Consider the following 27,968-nt stretch of genomic DNA (forward strand, 5'->3'; position numbering starts at 1 on the left):
ACTTTTTCAGTTAATATACTATACTATGCTGTGCTTCAGTTAAAACCTTGATAAACACTCTCTTTAATATTTCTGGAAAGTCACAGGCATGATATTTATGGCATGATGCATTGGATTTCAGTCTGCAGATAATATAAAAAAACAAACAAAGCTGAGATAAAAACGGGTTTTATTTGACAGCATTTTATTTTTCGACCTGCAGACATTAAATGTGATTAAATTCTAATCACCAAGCTAAACTACTGGCAATGAGAAAAGGCATACATTTCATTGTGCGGAACAGTCAGATATTGGTAAACACCGTTACAATATACATACATGTTATGCATTTTGCAGCTGTACACAGACGTAGGGAACGTGATATAATTCAGGTAAAAGTTTATCAGTTAAAGCGACAATGACAATGAGGTGCGTTAGTTATTTTTCATCTCTAGGATGCCACTTCCAGGCCCTCTCCTCTTCTTTGCACTGCAGATGTTACAGAACTGCACGCCAGGAATCTGAGAGGGCAAACACACTGAGGCTGTGACAACAATCTCACAACACAATTTTACCTTTAGAGCACTGGTTCCCAAACCGTTCAGGCTGTGACACCCAAAATAATCATATTTGAACTGGGAACCGCCCAAAATAATCATATTTTGAACTGGGGAGTACTAGGGACCACCAAAATAATCATAATTGAACTCCCCCCACTCTGACAAGCACTTGGAATTGTAGGCATTACATTTAGGGATTATATAAATATTGTGAAAACAGCAGATCTACAAGCTTGTTGTGAGCTTTATCCAAAATGTTTGCCTCTTTCTTACATAATGTTTCACAATTTGGTATTTAAATTTTCTTAAAAGTCATTAAAATATCACTTTAGAAATGTGCAGATACCCTGTATACACGTATACTGTTTGTTGGTTTACTATTGAGTGAGAAAACAATGTTGCACATTAAGCTAATCAGGTCCAGACTAGTGGTGGGTCCCAGACCTCGGGACCAAGCAGGTACCGAACCGAACATGCATGGGTACCGGGTACCCATTCCAATAATTCAATTTCGGTTCCAATTATCGGTTCCTACAGACGTGCGCAGTCACACGCTAATTATTTATTTAAAATCCGGTGAAGCAAGGTTAGTCCCAACCCATAGTTTGGGAAACCTTGCTCTAGAGCAGTGGTCCTCGGACCCCAAAATGTATATATATTTGGCTGAAAAGGTTCTGAAAAGGTTTTGTGCCAGGGACGCCCAGAAGAGAAGATTTTTCAAGCTCATACATACAAGCTCATAGCATGGCACAAAGTGACGCACTATGAGCTTGTATATGTGCTATTTTTGAATAGCCAAAGTATAAAATATGATTAAAGTGGTTTAAAAGATTGTGACGCTATATTGACACATTTTGATAACCAATGCTTTGGAGTTCTCTGGATTAGTAGCGACTGTAGTAGGAGAGACTGCAAAAATATATTATAAAATAAAACCAACATCAAACAAGAACAACGGTGCATCGTGAATGTCACAGCTAAGGATGGGTAGAGTTAGAAAGCTATTGGGGACAAAGCAATTACTGTATAACACGGGTACTTACTGCTGAAGATGGTAAACAGTCTTTGTGAAACATGTGTCTGCAGTGAAATACCATCACACTAAAGGGTTTAGCCATGTCTAAAACACAAGAGTAAAAAGCATGAATGCATGAGGCAAATTAATGGATAACAAAGACAGCGCAGTGTACAGTACAGAATAACTGGAAAATAATTCAGACGACCCACCTGATGGTAATATTGTAGCGTGACACGATTCACATATGTTCTCCTCTGAAACGCAAAGAAAAACGGCATTACACATTCAATTTACAATTGAATGTTTACAACAGATTACGGCAGAAAATTGGGAGTGAGTCTGCACTCTGCAGTTCTTTTTTTGCGGCTTTCTCCTTTATTTTATATTTTCTTTATAGAGGGACAGACAGTAGGCTGACAGGAAATGGGGGAGAGAGATGGGGGAGTGACATGCATGCAGTAAAGGCCGTCGGGATCGGGAGTCGAACCCGCGGCACACTGCTAGACTCGGGCTACCGGCCAAGGTGCCTGGATCATAATAATATTTATGGCATGATGGATGCATTGGATTACTCTGCAGATAATGAATATAAAAACAAATTGGCCTCTTGGTGGTGCTATAACAGAAACATCTGGGGGAGAGCTTCGTCCTTGGACTCACAGGCGATTGGTCCAACGGTGCCGGAGATTAGCTGCCCACAGACAAACACATGGACACACGGCCTGGCAGGGACAATAAATAATCATAAATAATAACAATACACCTACCGTCTACCCTGACTCCTCTCATCTGTGTTCTATGCATCTTCTGGAGCAGGGAGAGAGAGTCAGCCACTAAAATCTTCTTACATCCTTCTCTCAGCAGAATCTTAAGATACAAGGAAACAAAAAACATAGTCAGTTGGAATAAATGCCATGTCATGGTCAGCAATTTAGGCCAATCCAGTGATCTAATTTCCTTACATTAAATTAGTAAAACAACAATGTCAGTTATGTCACCCAAAAAAACGATTTATATTTTTGTTTGTTACAAGAAAATAGCCGAGACGTGGAAAAAAATCAGGGGTTTTGTGATTGCACGAGTACTTATTTATCGAATCAAAGACACATATGTTTGCATTACAGATCGTCTTCCGACCTGTAGATTGTAGTCTTGAAGGATCTTGACAAGTGAATCTCGGAGGTTTGGGATCTCCATGCCCTCTTTGATGCGATGGATGAGCAAGATGGGATCCACGTGCGTCCCGATGTTGTTGAGGAGGCCGGTAATGAATGCTATGGAGGCAAGAAAGAAATATATTACATGAATGTGTCTCTGTGTGTGTGAGTGTATGAGTGTGTGAGTGTATGGGTGTGTGAGTGTGTGAGTGTGTGAGTGTGTGAGTGTGTGAGTCTGTGTGTGTGTGTGTGTGTGTGTGTGTGTGTGTGTGTGTGTGAGTGAGTGAGTGAGTGAGTGAGTCGAGAGAAAGAGATGGGAATGGTAGAATGGAGTTGCTTCTGTCAATAGATGACTGTGACATACGTGGCTTGTCAATAGAGTAGGATATGAGATCCTCCCAGAGCTCAGCATCATCCTGCTCCTTGGCGAACTCTATGGCTTTGTCCACGTCTTCTAGCTCCTCCATGATCATCTGCAGAGCTCGCCTGCAGTTTCCCATTCTGCCTAGGAGAGGTAAGGAAATAAAAATAAAAATAATCATTTCACATTTCTTCCAAACAGTTGTAGAAAGGAAACATATTAAGTACAATACTAGAGGACAAATTCTCATTCTACTGCTCTGCCACCAAAATGTGGAATGCCCTGACACCATCCATTACAATATGTGAATCACTGGTTTCTTTCAAAACGGGCCTGACAAAAAAAAACCTTCCGGTGGAGGTAAACAACATTTTCCCATAGAAAGGAGGTGCTATTCATTGCCGACATTTCCCCTTTTCTCCTGTACATATATCGTTTTATATTGGTTGATGATATGCATTATTGTGTTGTTATGCTATGTTGATGAACCAAATACAATTCCATTGTACAGGACCACAATGGAAACAAGTCCCCAGGACGTTTCCTGTGTGTCCTTAGTGTAGCCTTAATGTCTTAGTCTTACTGAACCTCCTTCTGTATTACATTTCTGACTAATAAAGTAATCAATCATAGTTAATAAGCTCACTTACTGAGCAGGAAGACGGTCTCCTCCACAAAGTTCCTCTGCTGACAAATCTCAAGAGCCTGAGAAAAAAAAGACAAAGACAACCAGCAGAATGTTAGACCCTGCTACTGAATGAATGAGCCCCTTGCATAATCTTAGCATGCGCCTAAAAAGCTTATATGGTGGGTTATGACTGCTATGTTGTCTCACCTTCTCGAGTGGGCAGTGGGTACTATCTCTCAGGAATGGTAGAAGGTTAGGTCGATCGTACTCTGCGTACAGGCCAATCTGCCTCTCGTGGTACTTCTGCCCTTTGTGATGGTCCCGCTTGAAGAGCTTATGGAGGTACTGTAGAGAGGGATATGATCGGTTCACACAGGGATCAGTTTATGGAGGTACTGTAGAGAGGGATATGATCGGTTCACACAGGGATCACACAGGTGTCGACACCAGTAGGGCTGTCGCAAGTATACATTTTTACACAACGATTAATAATTGATACGTTCTTTTTTTACCCAGGGTATAGCTGAGATAACGAGTGCTCATTTTCAGCAACGCCCTGCACATAGAAACGCACAGACAAACATAGAAACCTGGGAGCTGACCAGTACAACCAGTCTTATACTGTTGGTCACTGAGCAGCTGAGCACTGAGCAGTTGGTGGTTCAGTGCCTTGCTCAAGGGCACTTCAGTGGTGTTGGGTGATGACCATTCACTTCCCCACCATGACTTTTCCTGCCAGTCTGGGGAATCGAACCGGGAACCTTCTGGCAACATGTGCGCTCCTCTAACCTTTAGGCCACCGCTGCCCCAATTTTATTGAGGGTCTGACTGCAAAGTATTCTGCGGCACACCTGAACCTGTGTCCCAGCAACCTACTTTGAGAAACGCTGGCCTAGACACCAGAAGTGCCCTAACCTTGACGACTTTGCAGGTGAATGCAAAGTCTAAAATATGTAATTTAGATAGCATATTATGTAGACATAGCATTCTATAACATTTACTTTAATTGTACAGATATTCTACTGTTAGACAGATGTTAGGTTCTTAGTCTACTTATGAGCCTAGATGACTATTTCTATGCATTTGATGTCATTACCTCGCTTACTGTAAATCGCTCTCGATTAAGAGCGTCTGCTAAACGCCTAAATTGTAATTGTAGAAGTCGAGCTCTCTTATGCATGAATATACAGCGCATCAACTCACCACATGCAGAAGCTCAGGCCGGTTTGCCAATTCTTCCACCACTCGGTCCGTCTGCATCGCCATAACAGAGGAGAAATGGGATTTTTAGCGGACATTGAATTGTTGTGGCATCGATAGCTAGAGATCGAGGGCTGCAGGCAAGCAAACGTACCGAGATTTTGTCTTCATTATCCAGGAGCATGTCAACAGCTTTCTGAAAACATAAAAGGAGAGACAATATATTTTTCAGTTCACACATGCTGTTAACATTTGTAAGATGTGTTATATAAAACATGTATTTTTAATGCTATCACGTCACATGATGACAAGGAGTACAACACCAGCATTTTAATTATCAGGCTCTTAACATACAGTAAAAAGCAACTTGGAAGTGATAATGAAAGGTAATGGAAAAACAAATTTAAAGGAGTAGTCCACCCCAAAAAATGACTTATTTGCTATCAATTACACGCCCCATGTAGCCTTGAATTCATGGAGATTTTATTGTTTTTGTCACATTCCTAAAACCAATAATTTGATGCTTGGCGTAGTTAGCATGTTCTCGCCGGTCGTCAAATTAGGAACACTCAGGAATGCGACCAAAAAAGTAAGTAAAGTAAATATCAATGAATCCAAGACTTCATTGGGTCTTTAATTTCATAGAAAATAAGTAATGTTTTGGGTGAACTGCTCCTTTGATATGACCATCACCTCCTTGTCAAAGTCCATGAGGAGAACAATCTTGTCCTCTATTGAAGAGAAGAGGTTGTGTTTGTGGATGAGCTGGTAGACATCTTTATGCCTCAGTCTCAGGTAGATTTCTAAGGCTCTGTCATAACGCTGGTCGTATGTGTACCTGGGAATGGCATGAGCATCCGACATCAACTAATTCATTCAATTCAAACTTTATTCCAGACACATACAAAAAACAGACAAAATAAGAAAGTTAAACAGCTAAAAACCATAAAAAACATAAATAGAGGCTGACTCTCCAGTGTCTACGCAGCCTGGACGAGTACCGGAGACAGCTCTTCCCAGGAATGACTATATCCTCAATAATACTGTTCCGAGACTCATCCAGGCGAGACATGAATCCATAGTGCCTTAAGACTAATACGACAGCCTCACTCACATGTATGGATTCCACACGTTACAAACAGGTGACTGGCACTATGCCATCTAGGGACTTTAAGTAAGCCATCATTGTAGGCCACTTTAAAGCCATGTATACAGCACCAAGCTGTATACATGAGAGGGAGAGGGAGTGAGAGAGGGAGGGGGGGTGGCATGCAGCAGAAGGCCTCGGGTTGGATTTGAAACCAGGCCAGCCGTGCCAAGGATTAGCCATATTAGCCTTGATATAGTACTCTCTACTAGGTGAGCTACTGCAGCGCTCCCAGTTTACTTAACCCATTAAGACCTGAGGCTGATTGTACAAATGCCTTCTAAATCAGTTAAGAAAGAAAGGCAGGTGCGCTTCCTCTGGTTGCTGCCCTTAGTTTACTGTAGGCAGTGGGTGCTCAGCTATAAATGCCACTTCAATCAAATACCACCGAAGTGGCCTTCTAAATCAGTAGTTCTAGTTTGCACACTTTCAAGATTTTTCAAAAACATAAAAAAATAGCAGATGTACAAGCTCGCAGTGAGCTTGTATATCTGCTATATCTAGCAGTAGCCAATGGTAAAATCTAAAATGACAGTGATGCTTTCCCAGTTTCAATGGGTCTGTAGCATTCAATATTCACATGATAATGCACGTTGGCTCTACAGTACTCCAGCATCAACTCACAATTCTGCCAATGTGGTGAGCAAGGTGCTGTTAGTGGGGTCTTTCTTGAGGTGGTCTGTGACGGACTGAACGATGGCCAGGTTGTTGTAGAGCTCTCCGGGCCATTCCCGGACCAACATGGCAAAACCCTTTAGTAGAGGAGCACAGAAAATAGGAGCAGATTATTACTTGACATTGATCAAACATTTTATCAACCAACGTCTTAATACTGAAGTATTGTGTACTGTACTGTACCTCATAATCAGTCTTGAGAAATTCATGCAGGATCATCTCATAGATGGCAGGTCGGAGGCGCAGGTCTCCTCTGGGCAGGTACTGACTAATGGCCTAGATTAGGACAGAGAGGCAGAATGCTCTAGAGTTGTTCTGATACTAGTATCAATATCGGAAAAGCTGTATACTTCCTAAAATGCTGGTATCGGTATTGGCGAGTATGCCAGTCTATGCCAATACGATACCACTTAATTCATCACATGAAGACATTTCATTTACAGTAAAGTTTTGAATGCTTCGGTTTGTCGTACAACTGCTTTATGAGGGAGATCCCCACTTTCACAGCTTTTAAAGGACAATCGAAACAGTGGTTAAAAAACAACCAGTCATCCAGTCCTGTGATCACATATGACTCTCAGTCCACAATTAGAGTAGGCCTACCATAGTAATTAGTTTTAATCTTTTTTTCCTTCTCAAACTTCTTATTTTCTCCTTTTACTGCGTTTGAAATGTATCATATTTTTCGATCGGGATCGGTCCCAAAAAAACGGATCGGAGCATCCCTAATGGAACACGCCAACACCCCCTGGACCCCCTTTAAATTACCCATGGGTATCGGATCAGTACTCAGTATCAACCAATATTGTAGGTATCAGAAATCGGTATCAGGAAAGGGAAAAATGGTATTGGTACATCTAACTGTAACGTGAACAGAATCAGTATTAAAGGCATACCTTCAAATGTAAAAAAATAAATAATAATTGCATCACCATTTCTTAATCAGAATATGTATCAATTTCATTGACAAAGCATAATAAATGGACAAGGTATTTGTTTGGTTTAAATACTGAAGTTGAACCAAAGCAGACCTGACCTGCAATGCAATACGTACCTTTAATTGACCAATAGTCTTGAACCTGTATACTTCATTCTCCCATAGTTCCATGTTCTTGCCTAGAACCTTCTGACACTTCCTGAATGGGAGACATAAGAATGTTTTGGGCAGTTTTCACACTATGATGAAGTACCATAATCTGTACCAGCTTTACAATTTAATGTATACTAGCCTCAAGTGTTTACGTTGCAAAGACGACAGTAGTTCAAAATGATGCATCAGAAGAAAGTTTTCCACTATTGTACCTTTCATCTCATCTTCTGTTCACAAGATTTGGTTTTTAGGTTTTAAACATTCCCACTGTTAATTCTGAGCTGGGTAAAACTGGATAGCTAAATTTCACTTGATTGCTTTAAACAGCTTGCGAGGAATACTCTGAGATCTGTCTGTATTTGCACTCTTTGAAATTTTGAAATGTCCATTATCTTGTCATCTGTTTTGGTAAAAGAAAACGCTATGTTTACTGTAATCAGGGCGTCATTGGAAAAAAAAGGGTGAAAAAGGGTGAAATAAAAAAAACTCTTGAATCTACTTATGGGCCGACTTCATGATAGTTTATACTGACTAGCTTATATCAGACGCCTAATTATTTATTATTATTATAATTTTACCGTGCAGCAGTGTCATAGTCTCCTTTCTCCACTAAGTGGTTAATGTAAGCGATCCCGATCTTCTGGACTTCATGTCGTTTTATGTTTTTAAAGCTGATCTCTGCAGCCATCAGTGCCTCCTGTCAAAAGGCCAAGCAAGTCAAGAAAGACAAAATGAAATAATTTAAAAACACGCCTAAATCACACCAACATCTCTTCTGTCTCGTCATTCCTGAGATATGGCTGATTATGTAAATGTTCAACCCAAAAGTGAAATGCACGCGCGCGCATTCAACTTCCACAACACACCACACACACACACACAATGCAGGGTAATAAACAATTCAATCCCTTATAATGAAATCAGATGGCTCCAAAGCAGGGCCACAGACTGAGTCATTCATGCAACCCGACCACACCATACTGTACGTACAACACAACAATACCAACCTCATATTTCTTCTTTTCGAGCAGCCAGTCAATGTGGTCATCTTGGTCTCGCTCCTTAGCCACTACAATGTCTTTGGGACTGATGATGTAGAAGAGGGACTCACCCTCGGAATGCTCTGTTGATGCAGGAGAATTGATTGGCTAATTGGAAGGTGACAATTGCATTTAGAAAGAAGGTAGGATGTCCGCACACCGTTCTTAGTATTTTTTTTAGGATTCAACATTTCGAGTCTACGACCCTATTGCGTCAGGCCTACTCTGTTGTAATTCATTCCTGATGTAGACCCGTTAGGGTCGAAACATTGAATCCTAATAAAATACTACTGGGAGCTTAAGAACGGTGTGCGGACATCCTACCTTCTTTCTGTATGTATATATTTTTTGTTCAGCACCCGTCAACGTTTTTTGAGATGTGCGTGCTTCCATTTTGGATCTTAACGACAATTGCATTTAATCAAAGTGTAATGAAATCAGAGCACACAGTGGAGAGTGGCATGACATTTCCCTCAGGGTGGTTTACATACTAGTCCCACCTAAGGCTGTCATGAAGACTCATGATCACGGTATTTTACAATTAATTGTCAAACAAATAGCGTAATTGCGATTAACGACTAAATTGTGTTACTGAGTAAAAAACACTGATGGCACTCCTATATCTCCAAAGCCTGATCCAACCCTACAGCTCCTCAGGCTCGCTCAGATCAGGCAACACAGGGAAGCTGTTAGAATCTTCCCTACAACATCTGGGAAAACGCTACACACGTCCTAGGCTCTTATCCCTTCAGACTCCCAAACTGTTGAACAAACCTCATTGCAGTTTGAACTGCAGACTCACTCCCAATCTTCCAAGATAATCTGAAGACTCACTTCTTCAGACCCTTAGCCCTTATTAGCACTTGCCCTAACCTTGACCACCTTGCAGGCTTATGCAAAGGTAATGCAATTTAAAAGGTATGTAATTTAGATAGCATGTTATGCACAGTAGACAGATGACAGATTAATTTGTAGAACTGGCATCCTATATCAATGTTCAGATAATATTTTTTTAAATATTTTTAGACTGATTCTTGGTTCTTGGTTTACCTATGATCCTAGATTAGTATGCCAATGCATTTGATGTGGCATCGACTTACAGTAAGCGATTACCTCGTGTTTACCTTGTTTACTGTAAATCGCTCTGGATTAAGATCGTCTGTAATTGTCTCACCTAGTCGGTAGTCCCTGCACTCGTTGTCTTGGAAATTGCGGACTGTCAGTGCATCTGAGGAGATCTCCTCACATCCCTCTGGCAGAGGCTGGATGATGTCGAGACGAGGCCGGGCTCGGAACTCCTCATCCTAGTCACATACAAACAAAAGTTACAGACCCACAGGAACGCACCCAGGGTGCCGGCCCGATTCTGGCGAGCCGCCCCGCTTCCGAAACGGTTGAGAAATGACAGTTACCATGTGGGGGTCCCTCTACTGTACCTTTCACTGTACTGTACTGTACTGGCACACCCGAAATCACTATATATACTGTTAATATGTTCATGTGTGTTTGTGTGTGTGTTAGGTTGTGCACAGGTGGTGAAAAACCATGCTGTTTTCGTGCTCAGACGCACCCAGCCACCCACACACCCACACACAGTCACTTAAGGAAGTGGCTGCACCAAAATATTAGAATCCTGAAACGTAACAATTTTAGACATATGAGGTTTCTACCCGACAGAGAAGATATAATTGTTACACAAATTCCATCCTGAAACGGCACATTTCAGTCAGCAAAAAATCCCCCACTTTGAAGGATTTACCTAATCTTGCTATCCTCGTGAGGACATTTGGTTGACCTAAATATGTAAACACCACTGGCAACACACTGTACACAAACAGTAGGATTGTGTAAGCAAACCGTTATTACCATGTGTTCAGAGTTTTCCTTCACAAAGTACAGGGTGACCAGCTGATCTGCCAAGGGTGCCAGGCCACTGATGGAGAACTCCGTCTCGAATGCAGACACTGTTTGTGAGAGAAGTGAGTCACTCAGAACACTACAGTACATGTGGATATTAGAGTGAAACAAAATCTCACGACTGAAAAATGTTTGTATGACCAGGTCCTAATGTGTGATTTGTGAACAACGTGAAACAATTAGCACAATGCAGCGTGTACAATTATGACGTTTTTTGTTCCTGCTGTTCTACATACTGCCAACCAGGTGAAGAAATCACAGATTGAGGCTTTAACCTTTGCTTTTATATGAAATATCCCTGATTTTATGGGAGACTTAAAATAATAACCGGAAATATCCCTACTACACAACAAGCTTCCATAGAAGTCATGCTGGCTTCTATGAAATCCAAATGTTTTATTTCAGCATGGCATCACAATAAAGCAATACAGAAAGTAACCTCATTTGTAACGCCACATGGAATTTGTCACTGAAAACACAATACTTGACAAACAAAGTAATAATCATTTTGATTAGTGGCGTATTCATTCCAATACCCACCTATTTCCACATAGCGACTGGGTAGGTCTCGCATTTCAGTTGGATTTCGTTCTTTTACTGCACATATCTGAGGAAGGGAAAGAACGGAAAGAATATATCCAACATATCACAAATTGTTCATAATTACCGGTTAATTACAATAACTATCCAAGGCTAACCTTAATGGAAGTGCCCCAGCCAACGATGAGTGTGGCGTTGTCTTTCCAACACAGGCTGCACGGGTACATGTCAGGTCTCAGGCCAATGTTATCCCGCAACACATTGGTTATCCGTTGTTTGGTGCTGATGTCATAGATTTTAACCCCCTGGCAAAACACAACATGAACATGCCATTAGGATCGTGTGAAACATACCCAGGCCGGATAACTTTACCTCTCCTGCACATCTGTAATGATGTAAATGATTAGGAGGCAGTCACACACACCTTTCTCTGATTAAAGCCTCACTAAATGTATGTTAATATCACTTGAGATGGTTGTAGTTTGTCTACCTGCTTTTTATTTAGACATTTACATGTGTCAAACGTCATGTCTCACCTAGACACGGGATCTGACACAGATTTTGACTTGATGGTTAAGATTACATTTATCCCCTGAGCAAGCAGGCAGGCTTGCGATCTGCACTTGCGCAGGAAACTGGGTTCAAATCCAGGGTAAAAGTGGAATGTTACATAGTGATTTCAATAGTTTCTGACTAATAATTAAGAAACCTGAACACCTAACATGGCAAATGTTCCACGGAGTATTGGTCAAAAGACAGACAAGCACCTTGCTAGACTTTATGGGGGTGTGTTTGTTAACAAACATTATAGGTCTTACCACATTGTTGGCCCAGGCAATGAGGTTGGTTCTCCACTGGACGTTGGTGATGACGCCCTCACCCTCATGCAGAACAGACGTCTTCCAGCGGTTCAGCCAGTTCCTTTCATACAGGAGGAGCTTGAGGAGGGATTCGGGAGAATTAGTTTATTTTTGTATTTGTTTATCATTTCATTCAATCTTAAAGTCCCCAATATGTCCCCATGAGGGGATATTTTTTTGCTCTGTCATTATAGTCATTATTAACTGAGCAACAGCACTGGAACTGAATCATTGTAGTGTAGTGCCTTGTTGGTAAAAAAAAATAGAAAAAAAAAAAAAATCCTAATAACACTGTAGCACAGAAAATGCCTTTTCTAAATGCCTCTCAATAACAGCAAATAATGGTCTGAGCCTGGGGGTTGCAGTTGTGCAGTCTAACCTCTAGAGGGCAGTGGAGGACAGCATAGGAGTATGAGTATGTACTCACTGTAGTAGTGAATGGATGAGTTTCTTAATTGTGAATCTCTACACAATAAGTCTAGATAAAACAGAAATATACATCTAAATAGTATATTTCACGTCACATTAAGTTCATTCACAGTAAGCAAATATGTAATGACGCCGTTTTTAACATTTTCAAATTCAAAATGAATTCAACCCAAGTACTATTCATTTCTTACATTATTTATATCTAATAGTAATAACTAATAATGATCACAGCTTCTTATATTTACAATACATTTATTGTACTAAAGACACTCAACAGCACAGCTAGGCTATTTCAAATATCATAAGAAGGGATTTGAGCATTAATCTATCATGAATTGATAGTGGTGAAAAGTAACTATGTACATTTACTCAAGCACTGTACTTATGTACAAGCAACTGTGTTTATTAATGTACTTCCAGTTTAGAATGTTTTAGCCCTAATGATACGTGTCAGGGCGTGACCACAGTTGCAACATCAACACCAGCTCAGTCAGACATTCAGCCAGTGTTGAAAGAAGTACTTTCTCGGTTGTGTAGTGACCGGCTGCTATTACCAAAGGGGTGGAAGGAGGGCGTTGCGTTGTTAGCTCGGAAAATCAGTTATTTTCAGCAAGCAAAAAAAATAAGCTGCGCGCTGAAGCATGAATTAGGCTTTGTGTGCTTAACATTTTTCTCCACATGGTACATGATATGACAATGGAACGGCAGAGACAGAATTCAATTGCCTTTGACAGGATGTGGCTCCTGTTGCGGGCTTATTGATTTCCATCACAGGCACCTTGTGAAGGCCTTCAACTGCTCTCCGAAAGAGAACAGAAATCAGTGCCAATTGAAAGAAAATGTTAAAGTAACACTAGTGGGTGGTTTTCATCACAACTAGGGGGGTAGACACATCGATATACCTTGTGCAGAATAAACGTGTTTTGTTTTCATGTTGATTCTGCGCATGTGTCGTTTTCTACAAATGTTGGCATCATTACACCTTTCAAAAAGGGAAGATATTGATTTGTGTGTTCATATACTGTACAATGTATACACACACACAAGGCACATGTATGGCAGAAACGACCTTGAAAAGAGTCACGATATTATGTGCTAAGAATTACAACAGACCAGCCTGATAATGACATATCTGCTGTGCTTGCCTTTCAAATACTGTTGAAGCAAACAGCACTTGAGTTCAGCTTGAGTTCCATTTCATCCCGTTTCATCATTGTAAAAAGCATTGTAATTGTGGCTGGGCAATCGATATTATATAGATATCGTGATACGAGCCTGTTGTCACGGAAACGGTCAGTCTATAAAGTGTGGCACAGAATCACCATTCAGTCAGACTAAGAAGTGTGCCAGTCAAAGTCAGAAGAAGTAAGAAGCAGCAGTAGAAGATCAATAATATAATATACGTCAAGCAATATAAAAAGGAGGAACCCTAACTAACTAGATTTTAATGTGATGGAACCAATTCCGGTTGCTCAATATTGGATCCGGTTTCTCCCAAATTCCTCCGGTTCTGGATCCAGACCCTAGCTCAAAGTGACAAATCTCTTTCAAACTTACCTTGCTACCTCCGGTGACAAACTGTTTGTTGTTCGATCTGCTGAACTGAGGATGCAATGACACCACCTGAAGACAAAAGCATGGTGATCAGAGTTGGGATGGTAACTTTTGAATCAACATCTCTCTAGGACTATGTCGTCCTCAGACGAGCCCTCCATCGTCGCTTCCAGCCATCCCGGTTCTCCATACATCTGGCCAGCTCGTTGGTGCTTTGCGCTGCTGAGTCTTTCTTGAGTACATCCACGTATGTTAATGTGGGACGTCCTCTTGCGTCCATATTCCGGGCATGTCATAATAGGCAAACATTTGGCAAAAATAGCCGATCTATAAGCTCACAAAGTGTCCGTGCTTGTAGATCGGCCATTTTCGGCCAAGAGATTTAGCCTAGTGGGGGAAAAAGGAGGGGACCAACTACAGACCCACGGTGAACTTAGGACAACCCTAACACAATTTGAATTAGTAATGTAATAATTAGAATTTGACAAAGGTAATAGAGCATACACTCATGCACAAGCACTCTAGCCCAGGTGCTGGACAAAAGGAGGAAGAAATAGAGTCCGCAACACTGGTAGAAAACTCAGCTCCACTGGTTTATTGATTCAACATTTCGATCACTGGGATCTTCTTCAGGAATCACACCTTCAGGATTGATGTAATTTGGGGGGGTCCTTGGCACGAAAAACTTTGAGAACTACTGATTTAGATGGCATTTGTAAAATCGGCCTCAGGTCTTAATGGGTTAAGAAACAAACAAGAGAAAAAACTAACTTACTTTGATGGGACAGTCAAAGTTCTCATGGAAACCTTCTCTTGTGTAAAGCCCAAACACTTGCACCTGGACAAAAAAAAGAAGAAACAATGGCACGGGCAAACGAATACTCAACATTTCTGCTTTAATTGCTGTGTCTGACTCTGCACCTGTCTTGAGGTCAACAGGGGGAATTGCAGTGGGGGAAAAAGGCTTTGATTGGCTCCCTGTACTTCTCCACCAGGTCACCAATTAGTGGACAGGTTGATTCTTTGAACCCCCCAGGGCTTAGAAACAAGGGCCCTAATCTTTGTCTTAACTGCTGCCTCAGTGGTCTACGGCAAACTCTAATGTTCCAACTAGTGCGTGACTGCAACCTTTTCTTGTATGCGAGACCCCCACATGCGCGTGCACGGCTGCACGCACTCAACGCACACACACACGTGCACAAAGGGGGAAAATGTTATTTTTAAAGGATAAATAATATCATGCTCTGCTGCGATCTTCTTTTTGAACTGCATCGACGATTAAGGATTATGTTAGATTTCGTAGGATTAAACAGCCAGCTGAATTGGATGAGGACAAACAATTGCTGTGGCAACGATTTTAATTGTCTGCTCCACTTTCTCTTGCGACAAGATCTTGTTTTTTGCCGCTAGAGTGCCGGTGGAGAGAGGGGAGGGGGTGATATCAGCGAGCATATCTTGACTGTAAAAATCCACGAAGGATGGTGGTAATGATGAGCAGAGACAAGATAACAGCAAGGTGGGAAAGCATTAGAGGGGGTATCCATAGACTTGATGATGGCTGATGGCTGACTGACAGCTTAGTGTATGAGAGTGCAATCGTTTCCCCTTCACTACAAATGGGCATGAGATGTTTTTTTATATATATATTTAAATCTTGACATCATGAGGGGTGGGGTGGGGAAATGCAGATTCATGTGTAGCTATGGAGAAGATAAAAGTTCAGGTTTATCTTCTGAGAGTAGGGTGTGTGCATTCATTCATTGCAAGAAAAGAGAATACTACCAAAAACCCTAGCTTTTCGGATAATTAGCATAATCACCGGAACCCTGAAAGCTGATAATGCAGGAGATTTAGAAGAGGGGGCATTACAGTATATCATTGATGTCGGGCAGAAACCTCCTATCTCCACATTTAAACTTTTTTGTACTACAGTGTCAGTTACACAAATTCACAAAAGCATCAAAAGTAGCAGATCCACAACCACACCACGTTTGATTTTTACGGTACTAAAATGGCCATTTATAGGATCAGCTATTCCAATGGCAGGAGTTTGGGTTATACTGTAACTATTGTATATAGATTTCTTTGGGGGGGGCGTAGGTGTGAGGGCCATGTCGCTAAAGGACAACTTTGTTTTTGTCTTTTAACTACTGTGGTTTTAGGCCACTGTAGTAACAACTGACTACTAGGGGGGATGCCATAGTGCCATACTACGTATGTGTCGTAGGCTCAATATGTCCGTTTGTCACCTCCCCCTTCACATTCAATAGATCCCGTGATCTTTTGTGGCCAGATGTAATTTCCTGGGGTCTAGTAGTACTAGTAAATAATAATAAAGAAAACACCGTAACATTTTGTAAAAAAGAAAGAAAATTACATATTTAGCCACTTGTTTGAATGCCCCCCCGGCCCCCACCCCCCCGCCCCAGTGTAAAAAAAAAAGCTAAAATCTCACCTTTCCATCCTCGGAGCAGATGCCCACATGCTCTCCACTCTCATCTAGGCTGATCTGGTTGATCTTCACTGAACTCTGCAGAGAAGAGACAGTCATGTTATTGTCTCCACCAGGCCGAAGGCATGTGGGGAGAGTATGTTTTGCACTCCGTCCGTCCGTCCGTGTGTGTGTGTGTGTGTGTGTGTGTGTCCGTCCGTCCGTCCGTTAGTAGCTAATCTCGGCCACCGTTAACCCGGTCGATGCCAAATTTTGCACACACACTCCCTGGATGCCAACGATGAACCTCTGCCCCAAACTTTCCAGAACGGCCTGTTATAGCGCCACCAGGAGGCCGCTTTGTGCAAAACAACTTTTTGCACAGTACACCTACAGATTTTGTCCAAACATCACGCAAATTGGTACACAGTCTCTCTACAGCCATTCAACGAAACCGGTCTTTCAGATTTCTCAGACTCCATCCTGATTGGTTAAGATTGGCTTCCAAAGTTCACAGGAGTGCTCAGTTTCAAACAAAATGCTGCAAATCATGAACACATCGCGTGATTTCCTTGAAATTGTGCACCCACATTCCCACTAGGCCGAGGACGAAATGCCACAATTTCAACTCAGCCTCAAGGTGGCGCTATAACTGGCCGAAAAGTGTTTTTACCTCTAACTGCACGAATCTGTGGATCACTTTGTATGCCAACTCCCTAGAGGCCAAGGAAAAACCTTTGTCTGGAATTTTTCACATCTGCTCTTTATAGCGCCACCAGGAGGCCCACATATGTAAAACACATTTTCTATTATTACTCCTTCAGATTTTATCCAAATCGGTACACATGATCTCCATAGTCATGTGATCAACACAGGTTTGTTTGATTTGTCATATTCCATCCTGATTGGCCACGATTGTCTCCTACAGTTTTCAGGAGTAGCAAATGGCCACAACTCGGCAGCGTCCGATTGCGATGAAACTGTGCACGCATATTCACACTAGGCTGAGGAAGAATCCTGGTGGAGACCTGTGCCGATTGGCACTTTATCTAGTTATAACATCTTTCCCAAAGCAGTACGTCGGCCTTTCACATACCGTTATAGGTGAAGGTGCGCTCTACTCAGGGAGTCAAGTTGATAGTCTCTGCAGTTGATGGGTGCAGATGGGTTACCAAGACGTCCTGGGCACTACATGCAGTAATTCCTAGGACGTCTGTGGACCGTCTTGGCCACAAATTGTGTTTGTGCGGATATTCCCCCTTTTCCATTGGCCTTTCTCATACCTTATTGGTTCTCCTCAAACTTTTTTAATTTCAAGGACCCCCATAACTCAAGAGTAGTGGGAGATTAAATGGGCAAACACATCGGTATCGACCGATTCTAGTTGTTTTTAGATTAATCTGCATCGGTTCGATTAATCAATCGGTCCGATTAATCGGTCTGTCTTTACAGATAAACAAGCCCAAAGTAACAGCTTGAATAGATCTACAAGCTCACAATATTAAATATAAAGGTATTTAAGTTAAATCTGACTTGCCTAAGCCTGCAGTGCAGATACCCATGTAATTTTCAGAATGGACAAGAAATTATTATAATTTTTCAATACATAATGAGATCATATCGACATCGGTAATATCGGTTATCATAACACCAATTAATACTATCGGTTATCGGTCAAAATATCTCCAAAATGGAATGAAATGGAGTTTATTTTAGGAAAAAATAGGCATGCAAACATTCACTCAACTCATGATGCGAAAAAGGAATAGTGGGTAGGGCCTAATTCTTACATACACACAAAAACAAATTGGCATATCATACGTGTAATGTCCAAATGAACCCCAAATTGGAATCGCATGTTGAAAGGGCCTCTATAAAGCACAATGTAATTTCTGCCCATAGGGACTACCGATATTGTGAAAGATGCTGCTTGCAAAACAAGGGACACTTCACCCTTTTTGCCAAAACATATATGTTAATGACATTTAGAAGATTTAGAACATTCCTAGACTACAATTCCCATAATGCTTTGGTGCACTGCTCCTCCTTGTGGACATCATGGACACTGCGAACATCTAAAATATCTAAAACCACATTTCACACATAAAGACCCCAGGAAAGTGTTCTAAATCTTCTAAACATCATTACCCTGAGCGGCATAAACTGAGGTCTCCATCCTATCAAATAGTTATGCTCGACGCCCAGGATTAATCAAAAGTTACGTCTTAAAACGTGAATAACTCTTGATTCTAAATCAATGCTTCCAATTCTAACCAAAGATTATGTTTTTGACGGCCCATCGTGGTCCCGTCGCTTGTCGCGTTAGAAGTAATCATAGCTCCCGTTTTTGTCCATCCCCTTGGGGGTGTTTTGGCTACATCTAGCTACTTCCAAGATGGTGCCGTGCCACCTTGAAATAAGCCCTGAAGCTGCAAATTGCTGGGCACCCTGATTTAATGGTCCTAAATACCCATGGGCGTTGGGGGTGTTAACATATTTTCTTTTGTAAAAATGGTGAAGTGTCCCTTTAAAAATGGTTCTTGATATTATTAGTACTTACAATTTCAAACTTCTGAGTTACGTTTCCTTGGATGTCCAGTAGGAAGACCTTTCCAAAATGAGTGCCCAGGGCCAGAAACTGAAAAAAGAAGGAAAGAAAAGTTATGTTGTATGTTAAAAAGAAAAAGCTGGACATGCCAGAAAAAACTATTCAAGATTTAAGAGAAGTCTTGGTGCTGTGGAAGACTGTGGCAGGGGAAGAGATTCTTCTTTTTTTAACCCATTTCGACCAGAGGACGATTCGACAAATGCCTTCTAAATCCTGACAGTTTTCTGAGAAACCTCATGTTTCTATGTCAGACGATCTCAAACCATTTCATGTCAAGGACCCGCAAAAATATATGTAAGCAAAGATATGAGTTAAAAACGTTCGCTCTGAAAGAATTTATATGCAAAGATTTGCACCACATTTTCACGATTTTTCACAAATAGCAGACCTACAAGCTAGTGCCACGCTACGAGCTTGTAGATCTGCTATTTTTAAATAGCTAAAGTATAACATAATGCTTACAACACCAAAAGGGGTTCCCGCCCAAAATGGGTTAAGTGCCTTGTAGCTGGTGGGAGGTGGAAAAGAGTGAAGGCTTGAAAGCAAAAACTGTGAAATTACAGGGAGTGGAAAAACCCTATTTATTAAAGCAGACAGTGTGAAATGGTATTTTCCTCAAATTAAAATGCTTAAACATAATAAATGCACTGTACATCTGGCTTGTTCCCCTGCTGGCAGCAGCAATCCAATGGCCTACCCTGCCCGCAACATAAGGCCATTATTTCTACTGAGCAGCAACTGGTTTCCATGTTTTGTGCTTCAGTAGAGGCGTGTGTGTGTGTGTGTGTGTGTGTGTGTGTGTGTGCGTGCGTGCAGGGAGTCCACTGGGACAAAAAATTATAGAAACGGCAAAGCTTTTGGCATTAGATTAAGTGTGTGTTCTTCCCCCCCAGTCCTCCCACCAGCCCTAATCCCCCTCCCTTCCAGGGCCAGCATGTGCATGTGCGGCGAGGCCAGCATGCTTCAGTGCAGTCTATAATGAAATGCTTATATTTACAGGCACAGCTGAGCATGTCAGACAGAGCCGCTGCAATCTTCCCCAAATAAAATAACCTGAAAAAATAAATAAATAAAGGGGTCAACCTTGCAAGAAGGAGCGACTTTTAAAAGGGATTTATCAGAATGGAATTGTTCAAATGAAATTCCGATTCAGGCACTTAAAATATGAGGCGGCGTAAGGCAATGTGTGGAGACTGGTTGGTGTGGTGGTGGTGGGTTCAAGAATTATCCCAGGTGTTTGGGGTAGGGTTGGGTGGGATGGGGTTGGCCATCCAGGGTGCTGGCAGAAGGAACACATGCAGAGACAGACATTCAAGGCAGATAGACAGATAGTCAGATCAACAGAACCCCACGATATGTAACTGTTTTTAGATCGTTCTGAAATTTGTCTTAGCTTTTTAGTTGTAAACCTATTTAATTTCACGTATACCTTTTTCTTTTCCTGATCTTCTGATGTATTGTGATGTTTTTCTATATGATATTGTATTACTCGACGACACTGAAAGTTAGTTTTTTTTTTTCAATAATATTTTTATTGATTTTTACATTTTATGACAAAGACAAGACAGGAAAAACAAAAACAAACAAACAAAAACAGACAGCTCAACTCAGGCGCGTTGTGGAACACAGGACACAATTATACACTTATACCAATAAAAAACAAAAGTGCAAAAACAATATACAAATATGGACACATTTGCAGTTTGGTGCTTGAAAGTTTAGATGGGTTAACTCCAGAGAAAATAAAAGATATGCATTATACATACATACATAAATACATACATACATACATAACAATATCAATAACTTTATCAATCAAGGTTAGTGGCATCGCTTCTGTCCAGGAACCCTATGGTCAAGGTGGTAGCTAACTGAGGGCCAACAAATCTCAAATATGGGTCCCATATTTTATAGAAGGTATCTGTGGTGGAGCGTAGCATGCAGGTTAGGAATTCCAACGGCATGCACTGCATGATTATTTTGTGCCAGTCTTTTTTTGTTGGTGGTTTCTCATTAATCCAAGACAACAGAATATTTTTCCTAGCAGCATAAGTTAAGAGATTAAACAGACGTGTATGGAACTTGTCAACAATCTTGTCATCAGGCAGCCCAAGAATCAAACACATAGGGTCAAGTTCAAACTCTATATTAAAGATCTCATTCAACTGCTGCACGATACCCAACCAGTATCGTTTAATCTTATGACATGACCATATACAGTGAATATAATTTCCCTCTTCAGTTTTACACTTAAGACAGAGAGGAGATAGAGTAGGATTCATTTTATGGCGAAGGCTAGGTGAGATCTGTAATCGGTGTATGGTTCTTAGCTGAATCGACCAAGCTCTATTACACACAGAAAGTTTTTTGGTATTTTCAAATATTTCCCACCAAACCTCGTCTGAAATTTCAACCTCAAGATCAACTGAAAGTTAGTTTAATTACGCAAGTGTAATTTCGAGAATGAATAAAACTTGAATGAATTTCAGTACAGCGATGTCTCTCGTGTGTGTATGGCTGTCAGGATGATCAAATTTAGCTTAGCGATTAATTGTCACTCACAATCATTGTGATTAACGATTGCATTGCATTTCTGTCATTGAACATTGGAACATTGCACAGGGCAGATATGACATAACAGAATAGATTTAATAAGGAACCCCTATTAGAGTTTTTACCTTTCAATCCGGGAAGTTGGGAACGGTTGCTAAGCTAGCATTGGACAATCGTTTTTGGGGTGGGGTTTAGCGAAGGGTCCATTATGCTCCAATCAACAGCAGTGGCCAGTGCAGGGTCTAAATATATATATCTATGCAAATAAATACAAAATAAATAAATCATGAGGGAAAGTGTCTGCCATGCCCGATGGTGATTAAGATGGTATAACAGTTGTCCCCTGAAAACAAATCCCCCTTCAAAAGCAGAGGACAGGAGAGGAAAAAAAGATGGCAGCTATAGGGGAAATGGAGAACAGTACTTTTATCCCAGGGGGACGCAGGCAGCGGGATGGTGAGAAAAGAGAATGACCTGCCTTTCGAATCTGAACCAACGGGATGGATGCAAACTGACTCTGAATGGGACATCGCTCAAAAACATGTAAATAAACTACAATGTGAAACGCGGGTGTGTGTTTGAGGCAGAAGGTCCTTGTGGGAGTTGTAGTGCTATGACCTTTACCTTGTCATGGACAGTCATGCAGCTGGCTGCATCCTTCTGAAGAATCTCCGTCACCCCATTGGACAGCCTCTCGTATTTCAACTTTGGCTCCTCCTCACTGTCCTCCTCCTTACAACAGAAGAAACATTAAATCAGCACCTATATGTAGGTGGAGCAATGCCATCAGTACTTTCATTAGAGTTGCAACGATACTAATCTTGGAATATATATATATATATATATATATATATATATATACACATTCCAAGATCATTGCTTCTCAATCCTTCAAGTTTACAAATGGAACCAAATCATCACACTATACTGTAAAACCTAGTCAAACACTGGTCGGCCAAATTGTCAAATAACATAAGAGAGGGGCAAATATTGCAAAAATAGCTGATCTTGTAGCTATTTTCCACAATATTTATCTGTAGAACTGACTAAAACTAAATTGAATGCCTCAACTCCTACATTGGGTTAGGGTTACCCCCCAGGTCCCCAACTCCTACAAGTGCTTGTTAGGGTGGGGGGTTTCCCAGTTCTAATATGATCATTTTGGGGGGTCTCTCTCTCTCTACGTCGTCCTCAGACGAGCCCTCCATCGGCGTCTCCAGTCATCTCGGTTCTCCGACCTGAAAAGGTTGAGAACCACTGCTGTATTGTCAAATGTGCATTGTGCATCACTTGTGACTCTGTAGCAAAATGCACATATTTAGATGTCTTTGCATGTACGACGACATGTCAGGAAACATCATGCAGAAAGAAATATGGACAATAAATGATTAATCCTATAAGACTATCCATCCCCAGTGAGAGAAACATCAATTTGGTCTTCTCATATGTACCAAACTCAGGGCATTTCTACTATGCTGCTGTATTGCAAGCTCACATTTGCAGCCGGTCACAGCCTGAATATTTCTCATAATTCAGTTTATAACCAATGCTGTACAGTCTGTGGCCGCCCAGAGGATGCATCAACTCAAAACATTGTCTGCCATTATGTGCTATACTGGGTGGAAAGTGTGTGTGTGTGTGGGGGGGGGGGGCAATAGCGTGAAGAAAATATTATTTTCAAAAACAATCCTACCCCATTCAACAATGGTATATCTAGGCTATTTCCTGTGTATTCAGGTTGTGAGATTTCCGACGCGAGGACATTTGTCATGGCTTTCAGAGGTGTACCGAAACAATAAAAAGGCAAACTTTATCCCCATAGAGAAGCTAGCTACCCATTTAAAAACTTTTGCCATTTCCTGCAAGTTTATCTTTGCTTTGTTTAGAGTTGCCTTGTTGTGCCTGATTTTGACAAGTAGATATTTTGATGTTGATGTTGGCTGCAGACTGAGCAATAATTCCTGTGCACAGAAAAACTATATTAAATCTAAATCTTGGTTTAGATTCTAAACCAAGATTAAAAAATAACACTAAATAACATTTAACACAAGATAAATTGTCAACTTTGTTTCCTTTAGTTTCAGGAACCAGGGAAGACGAGTCGTTATCCAACATGTTCCTTCTTCTAAACATTGGCTTGGTAGCTTAATTCAGTGGTTTTCAACATTTATCATATCAACACTGATTATTTGTCTGGCATTTGAGCCACAAGACCACCATTTGTTGAGATTTAGCCTTGCAGATCCAAAATTAAAGAATGTTTTGTTTTCATTGGGTACGATTTTGTCCACAATTCCATACTGTATTGATGTGGTACCATACCGTAGGAGAAAACAGAACAGGCAAATGTTGATCAAAATAACAATTATTTTACATTCTCTAATTTCTTGTAAATTAAGTAATGTAGATGTTTAACAATAATTCAAGTATTCAACCCTTATGGGTCAATTAGGTTTCATTTTACACTCTCAAGAGTTAAAGATCTTTAAGGGTCCATTTGGTTACCAAGGACTACCAACTTTACATAATTTAGCTGGGAACCACCTGGAACCAGTTTGCTTCCCAGTCTTCGTCTATGTGTAGAAGGGTCCTTGAACGAGACACTTCTAACTAAGAACGCTTGCCCCAAAACACACTGAGCCACACTACCTTTACCTTTATTCAGTAGTAATAATGCCAACCTAGTGAACACAATCAGCAGAAAGCACAAGACAAGCTGCATTACAGCAGTCGCTACTCGCTATGCCAACATAATAAGCTGTAGTTGTAAGTTGAAACAAAATTCCAAGGCACACCTGTCCTGGACTTGTCTGAAAGCACACCAGTGTGCCTACACCGTTTGTTGTACACTGATGTAAGTCATCCCTCAGTGCTTGTTTCCCCATGGGTATTTGGGATGATAAAGTAGGCTACTGAGGATTCTTTGCACTTACACAAACACAAATGTATGAGTAGTTCTTTCTATACACTAGCCTGGGATGTTCCCTCTGAACACCCCCCCCCCCCCTCCTCCTCACAACTGATTAGTTCTTCTTGACAAGTACAACTGTCCAATAGTCTTAACTCTGACATTCCATTCAACACATTGACTCGTAAGAAGACAAGTCTCTGTTCCTACTACCTTGCCAAACGTGCGATGCTATAATTTATTTAGCCTATAGGAGATTTCCAGAATCACGGGACGAGTACTGTAACACACGCTAGAGCTCAATCATATAATACTTGATGGATCCAGGATCCAGCTATCTGTAATTCATGAGTGCCTGACACAACTCTCAACACCTGACAAAGAGATCCTTGTGGGATCAACCAGTTGTCAATAGAGGTTGGATATGTATTACAGCCCTTTTTGAGCAAGCTCTGCTCCAATTCAAAATCATCCATGCTTGACAACCCTGACATGGACAATATGTTGCTGTTGATGCATTTCTACATCACTATAATGCTGATGCAATTTATTGGTACTTCTGGGGAATAACTTCATTATTACAAAATAAATAAATAAATAAAATAAAATCTCAACAAGAGTCTCAGAAACCGTAGAAAGAAATGTGCCCTACCGTGGATGGATTAAAACCAGGAAAACTGTCATTTTAGATTTTAGCTACAGTCCCTCCCTCAAAACTCTTGGGATTTAGAACAGATGCTTTTATTTCTGTTATATATTTGGAAGTTCCTCTGAATATAAGCTTTTCCCCCATCTTTCCTTGTAAGATAACCAATTCCCGCCAGCATTAATGAATCCCTTGATAGCGTATTGCCAAAGGTTTTATCGCGCGGAACACTTACTTTGAAGAGCCAAATATTTGTAACCGGATGTTACAAACTGCTGTGTGTGGTGTCATGACCGAGCGAGTGTCCGCTACAGCCCGTTGAAAATATTGCACAGTCTGGTACAAAACCCTTGTATTCACCAGAAACGGCCCCCTCAATGTCCTTTCTGAGATACAGAGCTTTGAATGCAGGGCTTAGAATGGAAGTGGATGCGCGCACATCTTAAAATCTCGGGTTTGGCGGGCTAGGGTACTAATTTAACCCTACGTGTTCCTCGTTTCTGGCGGGCTTCGGTTAAGAAAACTCTTCAAAGAGAAAACCAGAGGCGTTTCTTACCTCAGAATCATCTGTGAATTCTTCACTGGATTTCCTGCTCTGTATGAAGAAGACAGTAAGCAGCAATAGTGTTATATACTGTATAAGTATATTGATGTACAGAAATTACACCCGTGTGAAAGTGAGGGGCGCTATTATCATCATACATCATTTCATTCCGGCCACTGAGAATTTGCATCCTCACCTTCATCTTCAATGTTTGTGTTTACCGAATTTGCGTCCTCACCTTCATCATATACCTCATTATCATGAATGATAATGAGGTATTGTGTTTACCGTAAACAAATTAAACAGTTTATGCAATGTTTGTGTTTATACAAACACTCAAAACTGGCCATTCATTGTCAATGGATTTCAATGTTCGTGTTTGCACAAACAAACACTCAAAACTGGCCATTCATTGTCAATGACATTCAATGTTTGTGTTTGCATAGCCCTGGTCCAGTGCTTACAGCGAGTCTCTCTCAGTGAGCACTGGACCAGGGCTAGTGTTTGCACAAACACTCAAAACTGGCCATTCTTTGTCAATGACATTCAATGTTTGTGTTTGCACAAACACTCAAAACTGGCCATTCATTGTCAATGACATTCAATGTTTGTGTTAGGACAAACACTCAGAACTGGCCATTCAAAGGCATTCATTGTCAATGGAATTCAATGTTTGTGTTTAATAGGGCAATGTCTGCGTTTACACAAACCCTCAAAGCTGGACATAGGAGCACCCTAGCCCAAGATTTAGACTCTTGAGTTCTTTTCGATGACGAATTTCGTCAGAATCGAAAAAAAACTCTAAATCTTGGGCTATATAGGAGCACCCCTCAAAAACAAAAAGATGAGACTATAGGTGTATATGGTGTGCTGTTTTAAAACGAATACACTTGGACACTACGAAAAGGATGCATGGAAAAATGAATACAAATAACTAGCCATGGTACAGGACGCATGATAATCATCATGACAGTCATGTTTCAGGGCTAACAAATAACTAGCCCCTTTCGGGACCCTCTATAAAGCTTTTCTGAAATTTGGATGAGTTTTATGTAGGGTCCCTGCTCATAACTATATTTTCATATGGGAATTCTGGAACGCGGACATAAATATTCTCTCTAAGATCGTATCTGCAGCGTTTGACGGCCTTTTTTAGTTTAAGTTATTCTGAATTTGTGAACTACAAGTACCTATACAAACCGCTGCGAATATCTCCTGTGGCGCGGAAGCCGTTAAGTATTTTTACTTTGTTTGACCGATTTGGTCGCTTTATTTCTTCTTGTTTGTTTACCGTTTATTGTACCGCCTCCCGGTGTGCGGTTGGCTTGTGCGGCTACGTCCCTGCCTCTGATCTGCTCTGTCATAGCTATAGCGCCACTAGCTAGCCAGATAGGCGGTACAATGAGGTGTCAATAAACAAGGAAGGAAGAGAAGAATCAAAGCGACCAAATCGGTCAAATAAATGACCGGTCAAAAAATACTTAACGGCTTCCGCGCCACAGGAGATATTCGCAGCGGCATGTATGGGTACATATTCAGAAGCCCTCACACGAAAAAATGTCGTCAAAGAGCGCAGACAGGCGTTATCCACGTTGTTTATGTTTTATGTATGTCCGCGTACCAGGTGGCAGGATACTGCTGGAACAGGACCCAATGGTCTGGTCAAAAAGTCAGAAACTTCAGTACCATTGGGTTCTGCTTGGAGGGCTAACAAATAACATTGTCACGTGAGGGGGCATGTAAACATACACAAAACAAAATACCAAGAGCATCCGCTTTCCTTAGAAATGCAACATTGACAGCGAGGGTACCTAAACGAAATTGTGAATAGAAGCTGTTATGAACTCTAATACATCTAATATTATAATTATTCCGATTGATATGTGTAGTAAATACGCCCAGATACAGCTAACCTTAGCATCATAACATCATTTTTGCTTACCTGCAGATCTTCCACTTCCGCCATTGTTTAGTATTGTTTATTTGAGTGTATGTGTGTGGATATCTTAATAAGCAGTCGTAGGCATCTCTAGGTGCGTCTGTAACTACATATAGTTATTATATACCACAGTTAAAGTGCGCATTGTTGACGATATATCCATGATCTCCACTGTCATGGGCAA

The 27,968-nt window shown here is 41.0% G+C and overlaps 1 protein-coding gene across 1 annotated transcript; it reads right to left on the reverse strand.

Moving 5' to 3' along the window:
- Nucleotides 1–152: 152 nt before the first annotated feature.
- vps41 (VPS41 subunit of HOPS complex) lies at nucleotides 153–27,968 on the reverse strand. The gene is made up of 28 exons (XM_083777938.1): nucleotides 27,788–27,968; nucleotides 25,858–25,896; nucleotides 22,372–22,479; nucleotides 19,147–19,224; nucleotides 16,611–16,685; nucleotides 14,931–14,993; nucleotides 14,159–14,224; nucleotides 12,131–12,250; nucleotides 11,471–11,617; nucleotides 11,313–11,379; nucleotides 10,722–10,819; nucleotides 10,030–10,159; nucleotides 8,823–8,938; nucleotides 8,394–8,512; nucleotides 7,780–7,861; nucleotides 6,909–7,001; nucleotides 6,675–6,802; nucleotides 5,597–5,741; nucleotides 5,058–5,099; nucleotides 4,907–4,957; nucleotides 3,911–4,048; nucleotides 3,726–3,780; nucleotides 3,079–3,219; nucleotides 2,695–2,831; nucleotides 2,325–2,424; nucleotides 1,767–1,811; nucleotides 1,583–1,659; nucleotides 153–500 (listed from the first exon to the last, which is right to left on the reverse strand). The coding sequence occupies exons 1-28, from the start codon at nucleotides 27,809–27,811 to the stop codon at nucleotides 414–416; spliced, it is 2,571 nt and encodes an 856-aa protein (XP_083634064.1). The 5' UTR covers nucleotides 27,812–27,968; the 3' UTR covers nucleotides 153–413.

This window comes from Protomyctophum parallelum (genome assembly GCF_964188405.1).
Source record: "Protomyctophum parallelum genome assembly, chromosome: 12".
Lineage (NCBI taxonomy): Eukaryota > Metazoa > Chordata > Actinopteri > Myctophiformes > Myctophidae > Protomyctophum > Protomyctophum parallelum.